This window comes from Oculina patagonica, chromosome 11 (assembly GCF_052425735.1).
Source record: "Oculina patagonica isolate OP01 chromosome 11, crgOcupat, whole genome shotgun sequence".
Classification (NCBI taxonomy): Eukaryota; Metazoa; Cnidaria; class Anthozoa; order Scleractinia; family Oculinidae; genus Oculina; species Oculina patagonica.
In genome coordinates this window covers 17,461,370-17,478,551 of record NC_135768.1, presented here as the reverse complement: position 1 = coordinate 17,478,551, position 17,182 = coordinate 17,461,370, and the positions used below count along the sequence as shown (strand labels likewise).

At 40.7% G+C, this 17,182-nt stretch overlaps 2 protein-coding genes across 2 annotated transcripts; both read left to right on the top strand.

The window, feature by feature from the left end:
- The first annotated feature begins 5,980 nt into the window (after window positions 1–5,980).
- LOC144630168 (BTB/POZ domain-containing protein 6-B-like) lies at window positions 5,981–8,271 on the top strand. The gene has a single exon (XM_078488465.1). It carries the CDS (start codon window positions 6,102–6,104, stop codon window positions 7,434–7,436), a length of 1,335 nt encoding a protein of 444 aa, XP_078344591.1. The 5' UTR covers window positions 5,981–6,101; the 3' UTR covers window positions 7,437–8,271.
- A 2,540-nt stretch (window positions 8,272–10,811) lies between these two features.
- On the top strand, window positions 10,812–12,459 carry LOC144630376 (BTB/POZ domain-containing protein 2-like). Its single transcript, XM_078488741.1, has one exon. It carries the CDS (start codon window positions 10,957–10,959, stop codon window positions 12,277–12,279), a length of 1,323 nt encoding a protein of 440 aa, XP_078344867.1. The 5' UTR covers window positions 10,812–10,956; the 3' UTR covers window positions 12,280–12,459.
- Window positions 12,460–17,182: the final 4,723 nt, after the last annotated feature.

Sequence of the window (17,182 nt, the reverse complement as noted above, 5' to 3'; positions counted from 1 at the left end):
TGTTGTTGAAGGGTGTTCAGTGGTTTGTTTACTACTGTGATATTGTGCTTTTTGAGGACACGGGTCAGAGGTTCTGTTACGCCTTTAATGTATGGTAGAGAGGCGAATGACTTGTGTGATTCGGGCGCCTCGACCGTTTTGAAGAATGTTCCAACAAGTTCCTCCGGGGACAGCACTGTCGAGGGTCGGGTTTTGTTAGACTGGATGTTTTTAATGAACTTCGATGGGTAACCATTAGATTCAAGTGCTGAATGAACACGGTTAAGTTCTCGTTGTTTTCCTTCGGAAGAGTTGGGTAAATTTAGGGCTCTGTGTAAAAGAGTTGCCGCCGTGCTGGCCTTGTGTTTTTTGGAATCGCAGACAAACGTTGTCTATAAAATTCCTTGTTCTGAGTGTTCATGGTGTTACATTGGTGAGACGGGCAGAGCCTTCAACACCAGGAAAAAAGAACACCTTCGAAATGTAAAAACCGCGGCAAAAGGTTCAAGAATTGCCAATCACGTCTGGTCCAACAATCATGTGATTGACTTTGATAATGCATCTGTCATTGACAAAGGCGGCTTTAGATCAAGAAAAATGTTGGAAGCGTGGCATTCGAAGCTAACTCCCAATGCGGATAACAATTCCTGTCCTCTACCTGGACAGTACAACATTCTTTTTAACAAATATTGTTAGTTATTAGCATTTTTATTTCGCATTCTTTTTAACAAATATTCTTAGTTATTAGCATTTGTATTTCGCAACTTCACACACTGCATATTTTACCTTTTTACATTTTACCCGTCGAAGGCTGTAGTTCAAACAGCCGAAAGCTTGTATTTTTAAAGTTTTTAAGTCAGAGATTGTTTCAAATTTTATAACCTCTTTAGTGCCCGTAATATTTAACTAGTTAAATTGTGTTAATGTAAAGTAAGTAATGTCACTTGATTATCGTCTCGAGTTACGGACACGTTTCACTGTGAACTTTGATCGCGTCGATCGATACGCCTCGTGTTTACTGTCGTTTTATTTGTACGTTTTCTTCGAGTATTCTGAGTTTTTCTTCGACGCTATGTCTGCAAGAAAAGGCAAATGTACTGGGTGCAAGACCCCAAAATCTAATCACCACTTCGGTACACCAGGGAAGAATTGTACTGGCCCGAGTGATGGCACGGAGATTCAGGAATCGGAAACGTCCGATGAGCCGTCAACGTCCGTTCTTTTGGATGCCATCCGCAACCTTTCCTCTCAAATGGAGCACCTCCAAATGCAACACAACGATTTAAAAAAGCAAGTTAAATCGCCTCAGCATCCTCCGGTTCTCGACGACCAGGCCAGCAAATCATCCCAACATCCAACTCTACCGACACAGATCGCAACTCCAGCGGCGAATACCACAACGGCGAATAACACAAGCTTGTCCGAGAAACTTGCGCAGGCGGCCGCTAAGGGTGAGTATATTGATTTTTCTGATCTTTTATCCACCCTTAGCCCCTTCGCAAATTTGCCTAACAACGGAAACATCCCTGTCCAGAGCGATATAAACTGTGTTGCTTACGTAATCAAGGGGCCCCGAAAACGCCAGATCGACTCGTTTGACACCTGGTTACAGGCGTGGAACGCATACGAGAAATTAGTTATGGCCGTGCAACCATCACGTTACATTGAACTTGCCTCGTATCGTGAACATATTCAATTTGCTAATCGTAAATTTCGCTGGCCATCCGTGTATATGTTTGACATCCACTCCCGCATGGCGTACGCCAAACAAATTCAACTCGGCAGCGCAAGTCTTGGCGTCCTCGATACCACGCTATATGCAACAGTGTTAGATGCCTCTGCCCTACGCCCTCACCCCCGCCAGTGCTCGCGTTGTAAGTCCTTTGACCATTTGGTCAAGGACTGTACATTTCTCGCGCAAGACCAGATGGAGGAGACTACACCGCAAAAATCGACCGGATATGGCCCCAGGAACCCCGTCGGTAATCAAAACCTCGCTTGGAAATACACCAGGTGGTACTCATCCACAGGCCAAGAGGGATGCAATCTTTACCAGCGAAGAGCCTGCTACCAAGGTGCTAACTGCAAGCGAGCCCACATCTGCAAATCTTGTCGGGGGGACCATCCAGAGGCCGCTTGCACAGTCACTCCCTCGGGTACAATCCCCGTTTCCCATTGACGTATGGCGTGACGCCCTTCGTAATCACCCGGACAGTGACTTAGTTAATGATTTATTGCATGATATTGAACATGGCGTTCGTATTGGCTTTCACCATGAGCGTTCGCCCTTGATTTCTCCCAATCACTTTTCGGCTACGTCAAACCCTACACCCGTCGCTATGGAAATTGAACGGGAACTTTTATTGAACCGAAAGGCCGGGCCTTTCCTTTCACCTCCTTTTTCGCATTTTGTCGGATCGCCGATGGGTGCTATTCCGAAAAAGCACTCGCAGCCTCCCAAATGGCGTATCATAACCGATCTTTCGTGGCCTGCAGGCCAATCCGTCAACGACGCAATTCCTAAAGAACTTTACACGTGTTCTTACGACTCACTGGACAATGCTATCGCCTACCTGAAAATGTTTGGACCCAATGCTCTTATGAGCAAACTCGATCTTTCTGACGCTTTTCGTCACATCCTGGTGGACCCCCGTGACTGGGAACTCCTAGGATCCACATGGCCCATAGTAACATCCGACGGTTCCACACAAACCGGCTATTTCTTCGATATGTTCCTCCCGTTTGGTCTTCGCAGTTCGCCAGCGCTCTTTCTGAAATTTATTGACGGTTTGCGGTATGCCATGGCGGAACGTGGTGCCACACCCCTTTGGAATTACTTGGATGACTTTTGGACTTGTGGTCCTCCTTCCCCTGACGACTCCTGCGCTCAGAGTCTTGACGTCATGCTTCGTACATGCTCTGACATGGGATTCGCGGTCAACCCTGACAAAACGGTTCGCCCTACAACATCCTTAGTTCTCCTTGGAGTTCAACTGGACACCGTAACCCAAGAAATGCGCATCGACTCCTCTCGTTTAACGGAAATAATCAACCTACTTCACACGTGGTCCACTAAACGCCGTTGTACCAAACGACAACTACAATCTCTTATCGGCAAGTTGCACTTTATTTGCAACGTTTGCCGCCCCGGGAGAACTTTCCTTCGCCGTATGATCGACGTCCTTTGCAAAGCTCATCATCCTACCCATCACCTTCGCTTAAACCGCGCCTTTCACATGGACCTTTCATGGTGGAGGATTTTTCTTCCGTCTTGGAACGGCTGCAGCTTTTTCTTCGATGACGAATGGATCTCGTCTCCACATCTAGAACTATACACTGACGCCTGTGCATCTGGCTTCGGAGCCTACTTTTCAGGCAACTGGCTGTATGGATCATTTGCGGACCATGATATTCCTCATTCTCGATCAATCACGTTTAAAGAACTCTACGCGATTGCTGCCGCGGTCCACACCTGGTCAGACTCGCTCGCTTGTCGCAATATTCTTTTCCACTGTGATAACTTGTCCGTCGTGCATATTTTGTCTAGCGGTACAAGCAAATGCAGACATATCATGATTCTCCTTCGTTTCTTGTTTTACACGTGCGCTCATCACAATATTATGCTACGGGCAAAACACATAAACGGTGTTGATAACAACTGGGCTGACGCTCTTTCTCGTTCGCAGGTCGACAAGTTCCTGGACTCCTGTCCTATGGCCGCTCGTCATCCGACGCCCACGACACCACTTCCCTTAACAAGCTTCAAGTAAAGGCACACGAGTACTTTGCTGGAGGACTTGCTGACTCATCTCATCGCACCTACAATAGCGCCCAGCGGCAGTTTCTACAATTTTGCCGGGAATTCTCGTTCGACCCCCTCCCTGCCTCTGAAGACACTCTTATATTGTTCGCTACGCACCTCGCCCAACGAATTAAGCCTCAATCGATTAACGTCTACCTCGCCGCGGTACGCTCTCTTCACGTAGCTCATGGTCTCTCCAATCCCCTTCAACCTGGCTTAAAGTTAAAGCAAACATTGCGCGGCATCGAACGTCAACATTTTTCAGCGCCCAAACAGAAGATGCCTCTTACTTTTGACATTCTATCTGCTGTCAAGCCCTTTCTCAACCCAAAGAGTGACGATGACAACGTGAAATGGGCAGCCCTCACCACCGGTCATTTCTTAATGCTACGGGCAGGGGAACTCACCGTCGCATCCAGTGACCACTTTGATCCATCCATTCATCTCACTTTCTATGATGCTAAGTTACATACTGCTGCCGATGGTTCAGAATATCTCTCCCTCCAAATTAAACAATCCAAAACGGACCAGCGGCGACAAGGTGTGACTCTCTACACGGCACACTCGAATCATTTTGTCTGTGCCGTGTGCGCTATGAAAACGAACCTGGCCCTCCAGCATCGTCGTGGCACCGTTAACAAAGACACTTTACCCCTTTTGCAGCTCTCGGACGGTTCCCCCTTAACAAAAACCGACCTCGTCTCTTTCGTATCTCAGCTTTTACGTCTGATCGGCATCGACACATCCCAATACAGTGGTCATAGTCTTCGGATCGGTGGAGCCACCTCTGCTTCTATTGCGGGCCTATCCGACTACGAAATCAAGCTCTTAGGCCGCTGGAACAGTGACTGCTATCAACGTTACATTCGTTCGCCTCTTAACTTGTTTCTTGGTATTCCCCGCAAAATCGCTCAGACACAGACAATCAAATTTCAATATGCCAATCCCTACATTCTAACAGAAGACTCCTCTGAGCAATAACTTTTCCATTTGGGCTGAATTTTGGGCAGCTGTAATTTCCCCAAATGGAAGTACATTAAACTGCCCGGATATGGCCCAAACACTTGATTTCGCGTGGTTGTTATTGTAAGCGAGTTTGATTAAGTAATATTTAACTAGTTAAATTGTGTTAATGTAAAGTAAGTAATGTCACTTGATTATCGTCTCGAGTTACGGACACGTTTCACTGTGAACTTTGATCGCGTCGATCGATACGCCTCGTGTTTACTGTCGTTTTATTTGTACGTCCCGCCTCACCCTCCCATGGCAGCTGTAATTTCCCCAAATGGAAGTACATTAAACTGCCCGGATATGGCCCAAACACTTGATTTCGCGTGGTTGTTATTGTAAGCGAGTTTGATTAAATACACGTAAGCAGAGAAGTAAACCGTTAAAACGTCATTGTTTTTGGTTAGTAAGCTTGGTATACACGTATCGTTAGGGCGCTGAGTAACTTTGCTTTAGTTCAGCTAAGTTTAGAAGTATTTTCATTAATTAAACATGATAAAAAACACACTTCTCAAGTGTCCGTTAATGATTTCAAAGTGTCCGTTGTCCGTCTCAGAGAGGTGTTCGTCTTATAGGGAGTTTGGTTACAGTAAAATCACTGAAAAACGGCAGATACTATCACCAGGTGTTCGTCTTATGGAGGTGTCTGTCTTATAGAGGTGTCTGTTGAGAGAGAGTTGACTGTAATGTTAAATGACTAAAACAGATCTCCAAAATAGATCCGATATGCAACGGAAATTCTAATCCTTGTGCACTGCTTTGTAACTTTTGTATTTGACTGCAAAGTCCAACTAAAAAAAGAGAGATATGAAATTAAGGTTATCAGATAGTTTTTATTATTGTTATCCCATCAAGCACTGTTTTAAGGGTGTTTGGCTTAAAAAAATCCTGCTTGAAATGATGAATTATTTCTCCAATTACTGTAAAGAAATAGAGAGCTGTGCTTTAAATCAGGTTTGTTTGGAAAAGAAAAACTTGTTGTAGACTCTGTCAATATGACATAATTGAAACATTTTCTTGAATTGGAAAACAGGTTTTACCTTTGTGTACCTATGGTTCGTTGCACAATATTCCGTTCAATAACAATCATTATGTAAATAATAAAGATGGTAAATTTTTATCTATGCATACTGTAGCCCGAGCACATGTACGCAGAGCGGACCTATTATTCTGGATTGCGTGACAAAATTTCCCGGGAATTTTAGCGCGCAAGTGCTGACCGGGATAGCAGCGCGGATACTTGAGACCTTTGCTTCAGACCGCGTGTTTGATTTTACTGTGATTTCATTATTCGGTATTACTGCAAGAAATTATGGCCGTCTTCGAGGAAGAATGGCAGAAAACCAAAGCAAGTATAAAAGATAGAAGTGTTTTCATGTTTAACAACGAGCTACTAAGCGATGTAAGCCTTGTTGTTCGAGTCACAAGTGACGAAGGTAAGCCCAAGAAAAGCAAGATGGCGATTCCTGCCCACAAGTTAGTGTTGTCGATGTGTAGTCCTGTGTTTTTCGCCATGTTTTTTGGGGAACTGGCCGAGAAATCAGACTCTGTTTATCTACCAGACTGCGATTACGAAGGTGTGTTGGAAATGCTACGATACATGTACAGCGGAAGGGCGGAATTGAATGAAAGCAATGTGATACAAGTGCTGTATCTGGCAAAGAAATACATGGTCAATTCGCTTGCTGATGAATGTGTTCTGTTGCTGCGAAAGAAGTTAGATTCTGCAAACGTGTTTTGTGTTCTGTCACATGCTCAGCAATATGATGAGAATACTCTTGTGGATGAATGCTGGAAAGTTGTTGACAGCGAAACTGTAGAAGCCCTGAAATCAGAGGGATTCACGACAATTGAGAGGTCCTTACTTGAAGCAGTTGTTAAGAGAGATACATTAACAATCAGAGAGGTAGAGTTGTTCAAAGCTGTTGATCTCTGGGCTACAAAGGAGTGTGAAAGGCAAGTATTGACTCCAGATGGCAATGCAAAAAGAAGAATTCTTGGTGAGACGATTGTGGAGCAAATACGTTTCCCAGTGATGGAGCAGAGAGAATTTGCTAGTGTTGTGCTTGACAGCGAAATACTTACACCACAACAAGTTTTTAACATGATGAAGCATTTTAATTCAGTTTTAACATCACCTGTTGGTTTTAAAGGGAACGAAAGGGTCGGCACTCTTCGATCATGTTTTAGATTTACTTCTGTTTATAGGGAATGCTGTGGTAGCAAGGCTAGTAATGACTGCCTTCACTTTCATGTGAACAAAGACATAATTCTTCATGGAATTTGTCTGTTTGGCAGTGAAAACAATGAGCACAAAGTGACCTTGACTGTGAAAGAAATTCATGGTGATGCAGAAATTGTTAACAAATCTGGAAATTTTTCATCATTTGTTCAGCATAGCAAAGACATCCGCTATTATGGTTTTGTGGTTATGTTTGATCCTGTAAATTTGATGAGAGACAAACAGTATTCTGTTCAAGTGAAGATGAATAGTCCTCGATTATACTGTGGCTACAACCTGTACGGCGATGAAGGAGTTAAATCACAGGGTGTAAAATTTTTCTTCAGGAATTCTGAGAATTCCTCAGGAGGAACAACAACTGCCCTTCATGGACAATTTGCAGACTTTTTCTTTATGTTGCCGTAACTTAACAAAACAAGCTTATTATGGTATGAGCTGTGAAATGATGGATTGTGAATCAATATTTTGATCACCCAAGTACCCAAGCTTGCTCAATATTTATACCACTGTTGTGAATCTCATGCTTTCAAGGGAACCTCCAATCTTATGAAGAGTACATGGTTCATTGTTTGAAATAATGTCATTGTTCCAAATTTTACCAGACCAAGGAGAAATAACATTTAATAGTAACAAAAGACGGAAAAGATTAATTGCTTTTAAATTTCCTGCATGTCGCCATTATATTTTGGATTTTATGATGTATAATGGTTATAAGTGTTGTTGTTAGGAAGCAGAGGATTTTTTGTTTGAAACAATTGGGCAACCATTACCCTTCATATAATCCAAAATGGTGGTGCACGGGAAGTTTAAATTTGGATTTTAATAAGGTGTTGCTTCAAACAGTTCAACGTGAACTTGTCATAAGAGTGGAAGGTCCCTTACAGGCATAACAGTTATCTCTTGTTGTTGACTGATTTTTTTCGAACAACCTAGTCGCCTTCTTTTTTTTTTTAGCTCAGTATGAGCTGAGTTTTCTTTTTGAGTAATACTCTATTGTGTATTGAGATGCGGCCAAGTTGGTTACAACTCATGAAAAAGAAAGCAAAATTTCACAAGTTGTTTAATTGTTTTAGTAGACAATCTAAGTTAGAATCCAAACACTTAAATGTAATTTAAGCTATTATAATCAACAATAATTTATTACTTTCAATTTTCAAGGTTTTCCAAGAATATTTAGTTTCGACTTAGAGAACTTATATTTACTTATGTGTTTTTAAATTTAAAGCAAGTACATGTCAGGACCATAGCCAGAATTAAAATTTTCTCTTACTAAGACAATATCAAATCGAAAAAAAAAACTTTTTTTATTTGCTTTTTTACCAGTAATGCATAGCCTCTAACAGAAACATGAAAAAACCCCTCAGGTTTTCATTCACAAAGGCAAGTGTCTCGATTGATTTATAATGTGCCGTGGATAATGATTATAATTGTATATAAAAATTAATGATTCACAGGTGCATGATAATGGAGGTGTCATCATTTTTTAAAGTGTTTTGTTATTGTTAATAATTATTGACTGATCAGTCAAGCAAATGAACGAACAAACAAATGCATGCTTCAATAAGCGTGCGTGTTAATAAAAATAATAGGTAAATTATGGAGTATTTTTAATGAGTTACCGGTAGATATTTCTGCAAAAGTTTTGTTTTGCTGTAGTACCACTGAACCACTGATCCTAATGTATATTGATAATTGCTTCTTTTGTTTTTATTATTATACATTTATTTTTTGATGTAGTTATATTTTCTTTATTTTAAATAGGTAATGGTATTTGTTGTTACAGAAACACCTAAATAAATTGTTGTTGCTGTTGCATTAATGCATTCAGATGTGAATGAAAGGATCAGTGGTCAAATGAGTTAGCAGACAGTTAAACTGATTATAAGAATATTAATGCTATAAAACAGATGCTTTAGGTGCAGTGGCCATGCTTAGCTAGCCTGCGAGCAGGCTCACCTTGGGGCACATGCAAAAAAGCGACACGAGAGCAGCAAAGTCACGACAGCGAGGGGCGCCAGCCTCTCCATCAGTCTCCTCCCCGCCCTATTGCTTCGCTCACGAGTCAATTTGCCGCTTTCCTGTCGCTTTTTTGCACGTGCCCCAAGGTGAGCCTGCTCGCAGGCTAACGCTTAGCATGCTGGACTCCAAATCAAAGGGTCTCCATTCAAATCCTGACCAAGTTCCTAGGTTGTGTTCATTCACACTTCACTCTCATGGTACCTCTCTCCACCCAGGTGTAAAATCGGGGCTGGTGAAGTTATCCTGTAGGTTATGGTAAACCTGTGCTGGACTAGCATCCCATCCAGAGGGGGAAGTAGAAATACTCCTAGTCTCTTAATGCTAAAACAACTAGGGCCGTAGGCAGGATCTTGCATGGCTGGTGCAAGCATCAGAGGCGTGGACGTCTCGGAGGTCATGGGGTATTCTCCCCAGGACATTTTGAACAATCAGGTTGTTTAAGTCCACATTTCCTGCATTCAGAGATCATTTTAACCCTCAATCCCCAATTAGGTGGACCTTTGTGGCCCGTAAGTGGGTGCGGACGCACCTATTACACCCCCCCCCCCCCTGCCTACGGCTCTGTCAACAGGGATAAATTCTGGTGGTATGTGCCACTTGGCTTGATAAAGACTATATAGAACAGATCTTTAGATTTTTATGCCTTGGAACTAAAATGTGATCCTTGGGACAAAGTTTGTAATTTTGTATTTGATGGTCTAATAGAAGTCCAATTGAAAAAACGAAATATGAAGCCAAGGAAATTGTTCATCACGTTTTGAGGGTGTTTGATTTTTTTTTAAAGGGGTAAATTCATTAAACCGTTATGACTTTAATTACAAATAAAAACCCTAATTAAAGAGCCTTATTAAAGAGGTGTTTTTCTCCCAAACATTCAGGGATAGCATGTTATTGCGAACAAATGGAGAGCTGTGCTCTCTTTAAATCAACATATGCGCGTTTATGAAATTAAAAGAATATCAAAAACGAAAAAAAAAATTCGTTGTTGGACACCTAAATAACGATAACTCGCCGAAAACGCGTTGGATCGACCTGAGAAGCTGGCAGACAACAAAGAATGAAACAGCGAATCAGGTTAAGTCAACTTTATTTACAAAATATACATTTTTTTTTTACTTTTAAAGCAAAACCGTTGTTTCCCATACAAACCCTTATAAATCAAATCTTTGTAACACAACACCGCTCGTAAGCAAGAGATATGATACTGGGGGATAACTCTGCAATGGAGTAGTATCCCATACAGGGGGAGACGAAATAATCTGTCACTAAAGCAACAGAAACCAGGATAATCTCTGGCAGGATTGGCTTGACACAGACTTTTTTTATAGAGCAGAACTCTGAAAAGATCTCTAAGTTTGCAATTTTCGTATTTGATGGTGTAAAAGAAGTACAATTGAAAACAAGATCAAAAAGTTTTTTATTGTTGTACGTAACTCATCAAGTTACCAGGATGTTTGAAATCCCCTTAAGAATTAGCAAATAAAAACCTGATCTTTAAATTAAACAAGTTAATTCTTCCAATCAATCCAGGAGGAACAATTAAAAAATATAATAATTAAGAAAAGAAATAACTATTTTATGGAGGTGACAAAATGGTCTTCACGGTCTTTTAAATTTATATATGGTCACGGGAATACTTAAGTGTATGACTTAGAACTTTAAAAAAAATATGGTTGACTGAAATTTTCCACTACAGAAAGAGGAAAGAGGCAGCAGCGTTCGGTTTCGTCCACGAGAGATCTGGGAACGAGATTTGACGATGGATTGCGTGACAACATTTTCCCGCGAAATTTTGGCGCGCGCAAGTGCTCATTGGGATAGCAGCGCAGAGAACTTGAGACTTCAACTTTGAGACCGCGTGCGTGGTTTTACTGAGGTTAAAAATTCGGTTTTACTTCAAGAAATTATGGCCGTCTTTGAGGAGAAGTGGCAAGAAGCCAAAGCAAGTATTACGGAACGAAGCATTTTCATGTTTAACAACGATCTACTAAGCGATGTAAGCCTTGTTGTTCGAGCCTCGAGTGACGAAGGCGAGCCCAAGAAAAGCAAGATGGCGATTCCTGCTCACAAGATTGTGCTGTCGATGTGTAGTCCTGTGTTTTTCGTCATGTTTCAAGGAAAGATGCCCCTAAAATCGAAATCTGTTGACCTGCCAGACTGCGAGTACGAGGGTGTGTTAGAAATGGTTCGATACATGTACAGCGGGAAGGCGGAATTGAACGAAAACAATGTGATGCAAGTGCTGTATGTGGCAAAGAAATACATGGTTATCTCTCTCGCCAATGAATGTGTTCGTTTCCTGCGAAAGAATTTAGATCCTGCAAACGTGTTTTGTGTTCTGTCACATGCTCAGCAATATGATGAGAAGATTCTTGTGGATCAATGCTGGGAAATGATTGATAGAGAAACAGAAGAAGCTGTGAAATCCGAGGGATTCGCGAAAATTGAGAGGTCCTTACTTGAAGCAGTTGTCAAAAGAGATTCATTGACAATCAGAGAGGTAGAGTTGTTCAAAGCTGTTGATCTCTGGGCTACAAAGGAATGTGAAAGACAAGGACTGTCTACAGATAGTAAAGTGAAAAGGAAGATTCTTGGAGAGAAAATTGTGAAAGAAATACGTTTCCCAGCCATGGAGAAAGAAGAGTTTTCTAGTGTCGTTCCTAACAGTGGAATTCTCACATCACGTGAAGTTGCTAAAGTGAGGAAGCACTTTGATGCCGCATCGACCTTGCCAGTCGGTTTCCAAGGAAACAAAAGAGATGGGGCTTGTCAATCATGTTTCAGATTTGGTAATGTTAGCAACAAATGTCTAAATATGGAAACTGAAAAGTGCCTTGATTTTGAGGTGGATAAAGATGTAGTGTTGCATGGAATTCGCTTGTTTGGCAGTGAAAATGGTAACTATAAAGTGACTTTAACTGTTGAAGATGTTGAATGTGAAGAGTTGCTCGCTAAAAAATCTGGGAACTTTTCCTCTACAATTGTACACAATAGAGAATTCAGTTATCACGGTTTTGATGTTATGTTCGATCCTGTTGAACTATTTAAAGATTCTGAATACAGGGTTAAAGTATCATTGTCTGGTCCTTGGACATGTCATGGGCGCATTGATACCGACACAGTGACATCGCATGGTGTGACAGTTTCATTCTGTGAGTGCTTGATTGATTTGTGCGGTGGTTTTCATGAATGTGGACAAATTGCAGACATTTTTTTCAAGCTTCCATGACTTAAACTTGCCCAGCAGTACCTCTAAAAATTATGTTATTAACCACATTATTTAGCCTGTTTTGTTCTTCCACAAAGTACCGCTTTTTATTAATTTGCTCCAATTAACACAAATATTATGGGAACTTTTAATTGAAGGGCTCGCTGCAAAAAGGGCGGTAGTGATTTTCCCTTGAAATGAACATTATCAAAACTGCTCCAAATTTCGCATGCAGATTTGTTTACGTGCGCTTAACACTGTCCTGTGTTTCATTTCGTTGTTCTTTCCTTCCTTTTTGAAAAATAACATATGCAAAAAAAGATTTTGTAACTTACATTGTCCACAGTAATCCAGCACTAGACATTTTTCCACGCCTCGCGTGAGTTTTGCAGTGTCCCCTTGGGTGCTGCCGCGACAAAGTTGCCGAGAAGTGACCTGGTTTTAGACTTTAAAAAATTCTTTAGATGTTTCGCAGGGCACCTTTCCTTGCAAAATTTTTTTCTGTGCCTCATTAAATATTCATTAATCAATCATTCAATCGATTCGTGCAAGCGAAAACCTCAGAAGCTTATCTTGTTTTCGCGGGATTTTGTAGATGTGTGATGATGTGAGGAGTGGAGATAGAAGTGAGAGCAAGCCAGCGGCACTTAACTGAAAGCAAAACTAGTATAAAGTGAAGACACAAGCAAACGTATTCAATCAATCAGTCTATCACAACAGTCAATCTTTATTTAACTTTCACCTCAAATTACAGCTAACGGTAACAGATTAAAATAGTCTTTGCCAGAAACAACAAAAAGCAGCTAACTGCAAGCAGACTGCAGGCCTTGGGGATAACTTTTGCGTTAGGGCTAGGCCTGTAACCCCAAAACTTTAGCTGGTTCCATTGTTTTGAGGAACAAAAGGTTTCCTTTGTTTATCATTTGTGAAAGGAAAGACCTAAAGATGCTGCCTGCAAAAACCTTGTCTTTTGCATGTGTTATTTTTCGAAAAACGAAGGAAAGACCAGCGAAATGAAATGCAGGACAATTTTTAGCACACGTAAACAAACTCACATGCGAAATTTGGAGTCGTTTTGTCCATGTTCGTTTTCGGCCAAAATCACTACTGCCCTTTTTGCAGCGAGCCCTTCAATTGTTTAATTTTTTTTTGCCCCATTGAAAACAAGTGGGAACAGGGTTTTCAATATTTTACAGTAGCTCTTGAAAATGTGATGAGTCATTTTGAAAGGAAAGCTGGAATATTGCTTTGAGAAGAGTTTGATAAAATAACCTAGACTCTGTATGAAATATTTCAATTTACTAATTTCTGATCTATTTATTAGTAATGATTCCCTGTTATTTCCAGTTTTGGAGGTGGTTTTAATCAAATTGCGGTGGTGTCATTTCAATATGTGATTGATCATGAAGCATAAAGAAATAAAATATCCAGTCTAAGTCAAAACAGATAAAGATATCATTTTCCATCTTGCATAATTTGCATCATTGATAGCATTCATGTGTAATAATATTTTAATTATATTATTTTATAATAGTCTACATTAGCTATTTTGTTATCAGAATTAATTTGTTATAAAAAATATGAAGAAAAAATTATTGCCAACGAGGCAGCCGAGCCAAAAGGCGAGGCTGTCGAGGCGGCAGAATCATAGAGCCGTGTGCGTGTGAGTGTATAGGCAGAGAAAATCTTAAGTTCTGCGTAAGGGACTTTTTTTTGACCATATTTGGGTGTAAGTAAACCCCATATTTGGGTTGTATTGTTCTTCCAAACTGGTTCCCAGTCTCTCTTTCGTTGCTAAAGAGAAGATGACCAAAATGGCGTCCTCGCTCGATCCACGCGGCTCGCTGTTAAAATTTTCAATGTGGTCATTCGCCCCTTTTACGATAAATACACCTTTATGGAACTCTTAATGGAAAGAGGATACACTACAGAATACTCTACTGCCGAAAAAATGAACATCAAGGTCTCCAAAGCGTTGAAATAATCTTTCGACTTTGGAGTCCTTTGATTTCTGAAGAGAGACACGAAAATCAAAAGCGGATTGTTGACTTCAAATGGAGTTTTCTTGACTTACGAGAATGCCACGGTCGGGTAAATGCTACCTTTATTTGCTTTAAGTGTTGCTTATGTTTATAGCAATTGTTTAACCGATGATTCCATCTCTAATTTCAATAACCTTTATATTTTCGCTCGAAGGAATAAAATCAATACCAAGCAACACTCACTAAAATTACTGCATGTCATACACGCAAGAAAATTGAAAGTTTTTTGCTTCTAACGGCAAATGTAATGTTTACTTGAATATAAATTCTGTCTTCACATATTCCTTGTCCGTTTTGGTTTATTTTCTGTTCATATTCGCTTGGGAATTGAGTATGCGTAAACATGACAATTTGCATGCGAGACTGAAATAAGCATCTAATCTTAGCAGTTCTGATTTTGGAATTTTATTTATGAGACGTTCTCGAAATGCAACTACTGTATCCCGCGTGTTGCAATAAAAACAAACAGCGATTCAAACCTCATTTATTGCCCACATTTTGTGACATTTTTAACGTAGCAAAAATTAAAAGATTTGTCAAGAGTTAATTATCAATCTGTCAAACCCGTGTCATTTAATCTGAACATCAGAGAAATAACACTTTCTTCTCGCATTACCTAAAGTTCAATTTACCATATTTTGGTCATTTCAAATATTAAAATATATTAAGTTCTATCGAAAACTATTCAGTATCTGTACTGTTCTTACGAACAAACATGAATATTTCGCTCGATGGCACTTACCGATAGGTACAACTAGTTTATTGTGATTTATATGTTACTGTTAGTTATAGTTTTGTGACAGTATGCCATGTGCACACGAGTGATTACAAAATCTGATTTTAAATCCATTGTTATAGATTTTCTATTTAAATGTTTCCAAAGAAATGAATAAGGAATATCGTAACCACTATCTGTATAATGTTTTTGGAAGGAATTGAGGTGCAGTTTAAGAGGAATAGTACATGTTAAGGGAAGCCTCAAGCCATGCGTTCCATGTTGCAAGAGCTTATCCCAGTTTCTGTATTTCTACTCCCCCCTTGAGTGGGACGCTAGTCCACTGTAGCATATCCCCCCCCCCCCTGCATTATTTTGCTGGCGGAGAGAGGCACTATGAGCACTTCTGGATGGCCATGGGGTGGGTGCTAATTCCAGGCTCAGGGGTGGATCCAGGGGGGAGGATTGGGTGGCTAGCCACCCCCCCTTGATCCACCAGAAAAATGAAAATAAACATATAAAAGTAGAAAATAAGGACAATGTCCATCCACCTTTCATAGTCAGGTGGCCGTTCAAAGTTAAGAAAGGCCATTTTTCCAGAATAGGAGATTTTTCTCAGCCTGTTTTACGAACTTCTGGCGTAATTTAACAAAACGTGTGTATAATTTTAAAAAAATTAGATTCCTTTTAACTTTCAAGAGTTGTTTTAGCCTTGCTGGAATGATTTTCTTCTCTATTTACATCTTTATAGCGAGTTTTCTTAACGTTCTTTCGCATCGAAGCGATTTCACAAGCAAGCAAAGTCGCCAAATTTGTCCCCAGGCCACTTTGCCAATGGCTAAAAATTTCAACGCACGTGGGTGAGCAAAAAATCGCATATCTGTTCTTTCCTGTAAGTTCGTGGCCTGTCAACTTTAAGTTTCAATCACTGTTCATTTCATAACTGAGAACTAAACTTTTTCTCCGAGGTAAGTTGAGGAAAGAATATCTTGCCAAATTATCAACTGAAAAAACAGTGATTTAATAACTTAATTGACAACTGTATAAAGCTGCTCAGAATCGCGGAAATCACGTCTAAGAGGCTTCAACTTTTCAAAATTTTCTGAGGGGGGCATGCCCCCAGACCCCCCTAGGGAGATGGAACCTACGGCTCCATGAAATATGGGCCTCAGACCCAATATCATTTGCACTCCCACTTTCAAAAAACTGCTTAAAAGCTTGAATCCCCCCATAAAAAAAAGCTGGGGCTTGAACAATATAGTAAGCAAAAATATTGGTAAACAGCCACCCCCCTTTGAAAAATCCTGGATCCGCCCCTGAGGCTGGGCGCTTATTAACTTTTCCAACCTACAGGGTGGGCGCTTATTCAAGGTGGACGCTTATTCGAGGTTGGGTGCTTATCACATAAATACGGTACTAAGTCAGTGATGACGAAATGCTGCTCCTTTTGCAGCCATGAAACGACAGCCTTAATCAATTTCCAATGACTGACACAAGTCCCGTATTCTGAGCAGTTTAGTGTACATTACACTTAAACGCATGCACAGTAAATTAAATAGATTTTGCAAGGTGCGATTTTATGTTACCTTTTTGGAAACACTCCATTCAAATAATTTTATCAACAGAAAGGAAATATGAGTGACAACACGAACTGCGTACCGCGTCAATCATGCAGAAAAAAATATAGACAAATATATGGGAAATTAAAAGCGTAACTGAACGCTTTCTAGCCTAGCTACATCATTCAAACAATAAAAACGTTTGCCTAGTATCTTAACTTTACAATTCATAAGTTGTCCAGAATTCAATTTTTGTAAAAGATATTTGCCGTCAGATTCCCATACAAACACTGTAATTTCTACCCGCTTTGCCTACTCGTCAAGATGGCGTCGAGAACCGTGATAAGGCCTATTGGAATACAGTGTTCACCGTCGTGTACCTATGGTTAATTCTTTCACACGAATGTCGGTCACCTCGCCACCAAGCAATCTCGCCACTAACCAACTCGCCACCAAGCGAAGTCACCTCGGCTCTGTCCCGCATTCTACAGTAATCTCTGCATAGCGCCTCTAGCTCGTGTTCATGTACGCAAAGCGGACCTATTTTACTGGATTGCGTGACAAGATTTTCCCGGGAATTTTAGGACGCGCGCGCAAGTTTTCATTGT

Excerpts from the sequence above, each read along its gene's own strand:
- LOC144630376 (XM_078488741.1), top strand. The coding sequence starts at position 10,957 with ATGGCCGTCTTTGAGGAGAAGTGGCAAGAAGCCAAAGCAAGTATTACG.
- LOC144630168 (XM_078488465.1), top strand. The coding sequence starts at position 6,102 with ATGGCCGTCTTCGAGGAAGAATGGCAGAAAACCAAAGCAAGTATAAAA.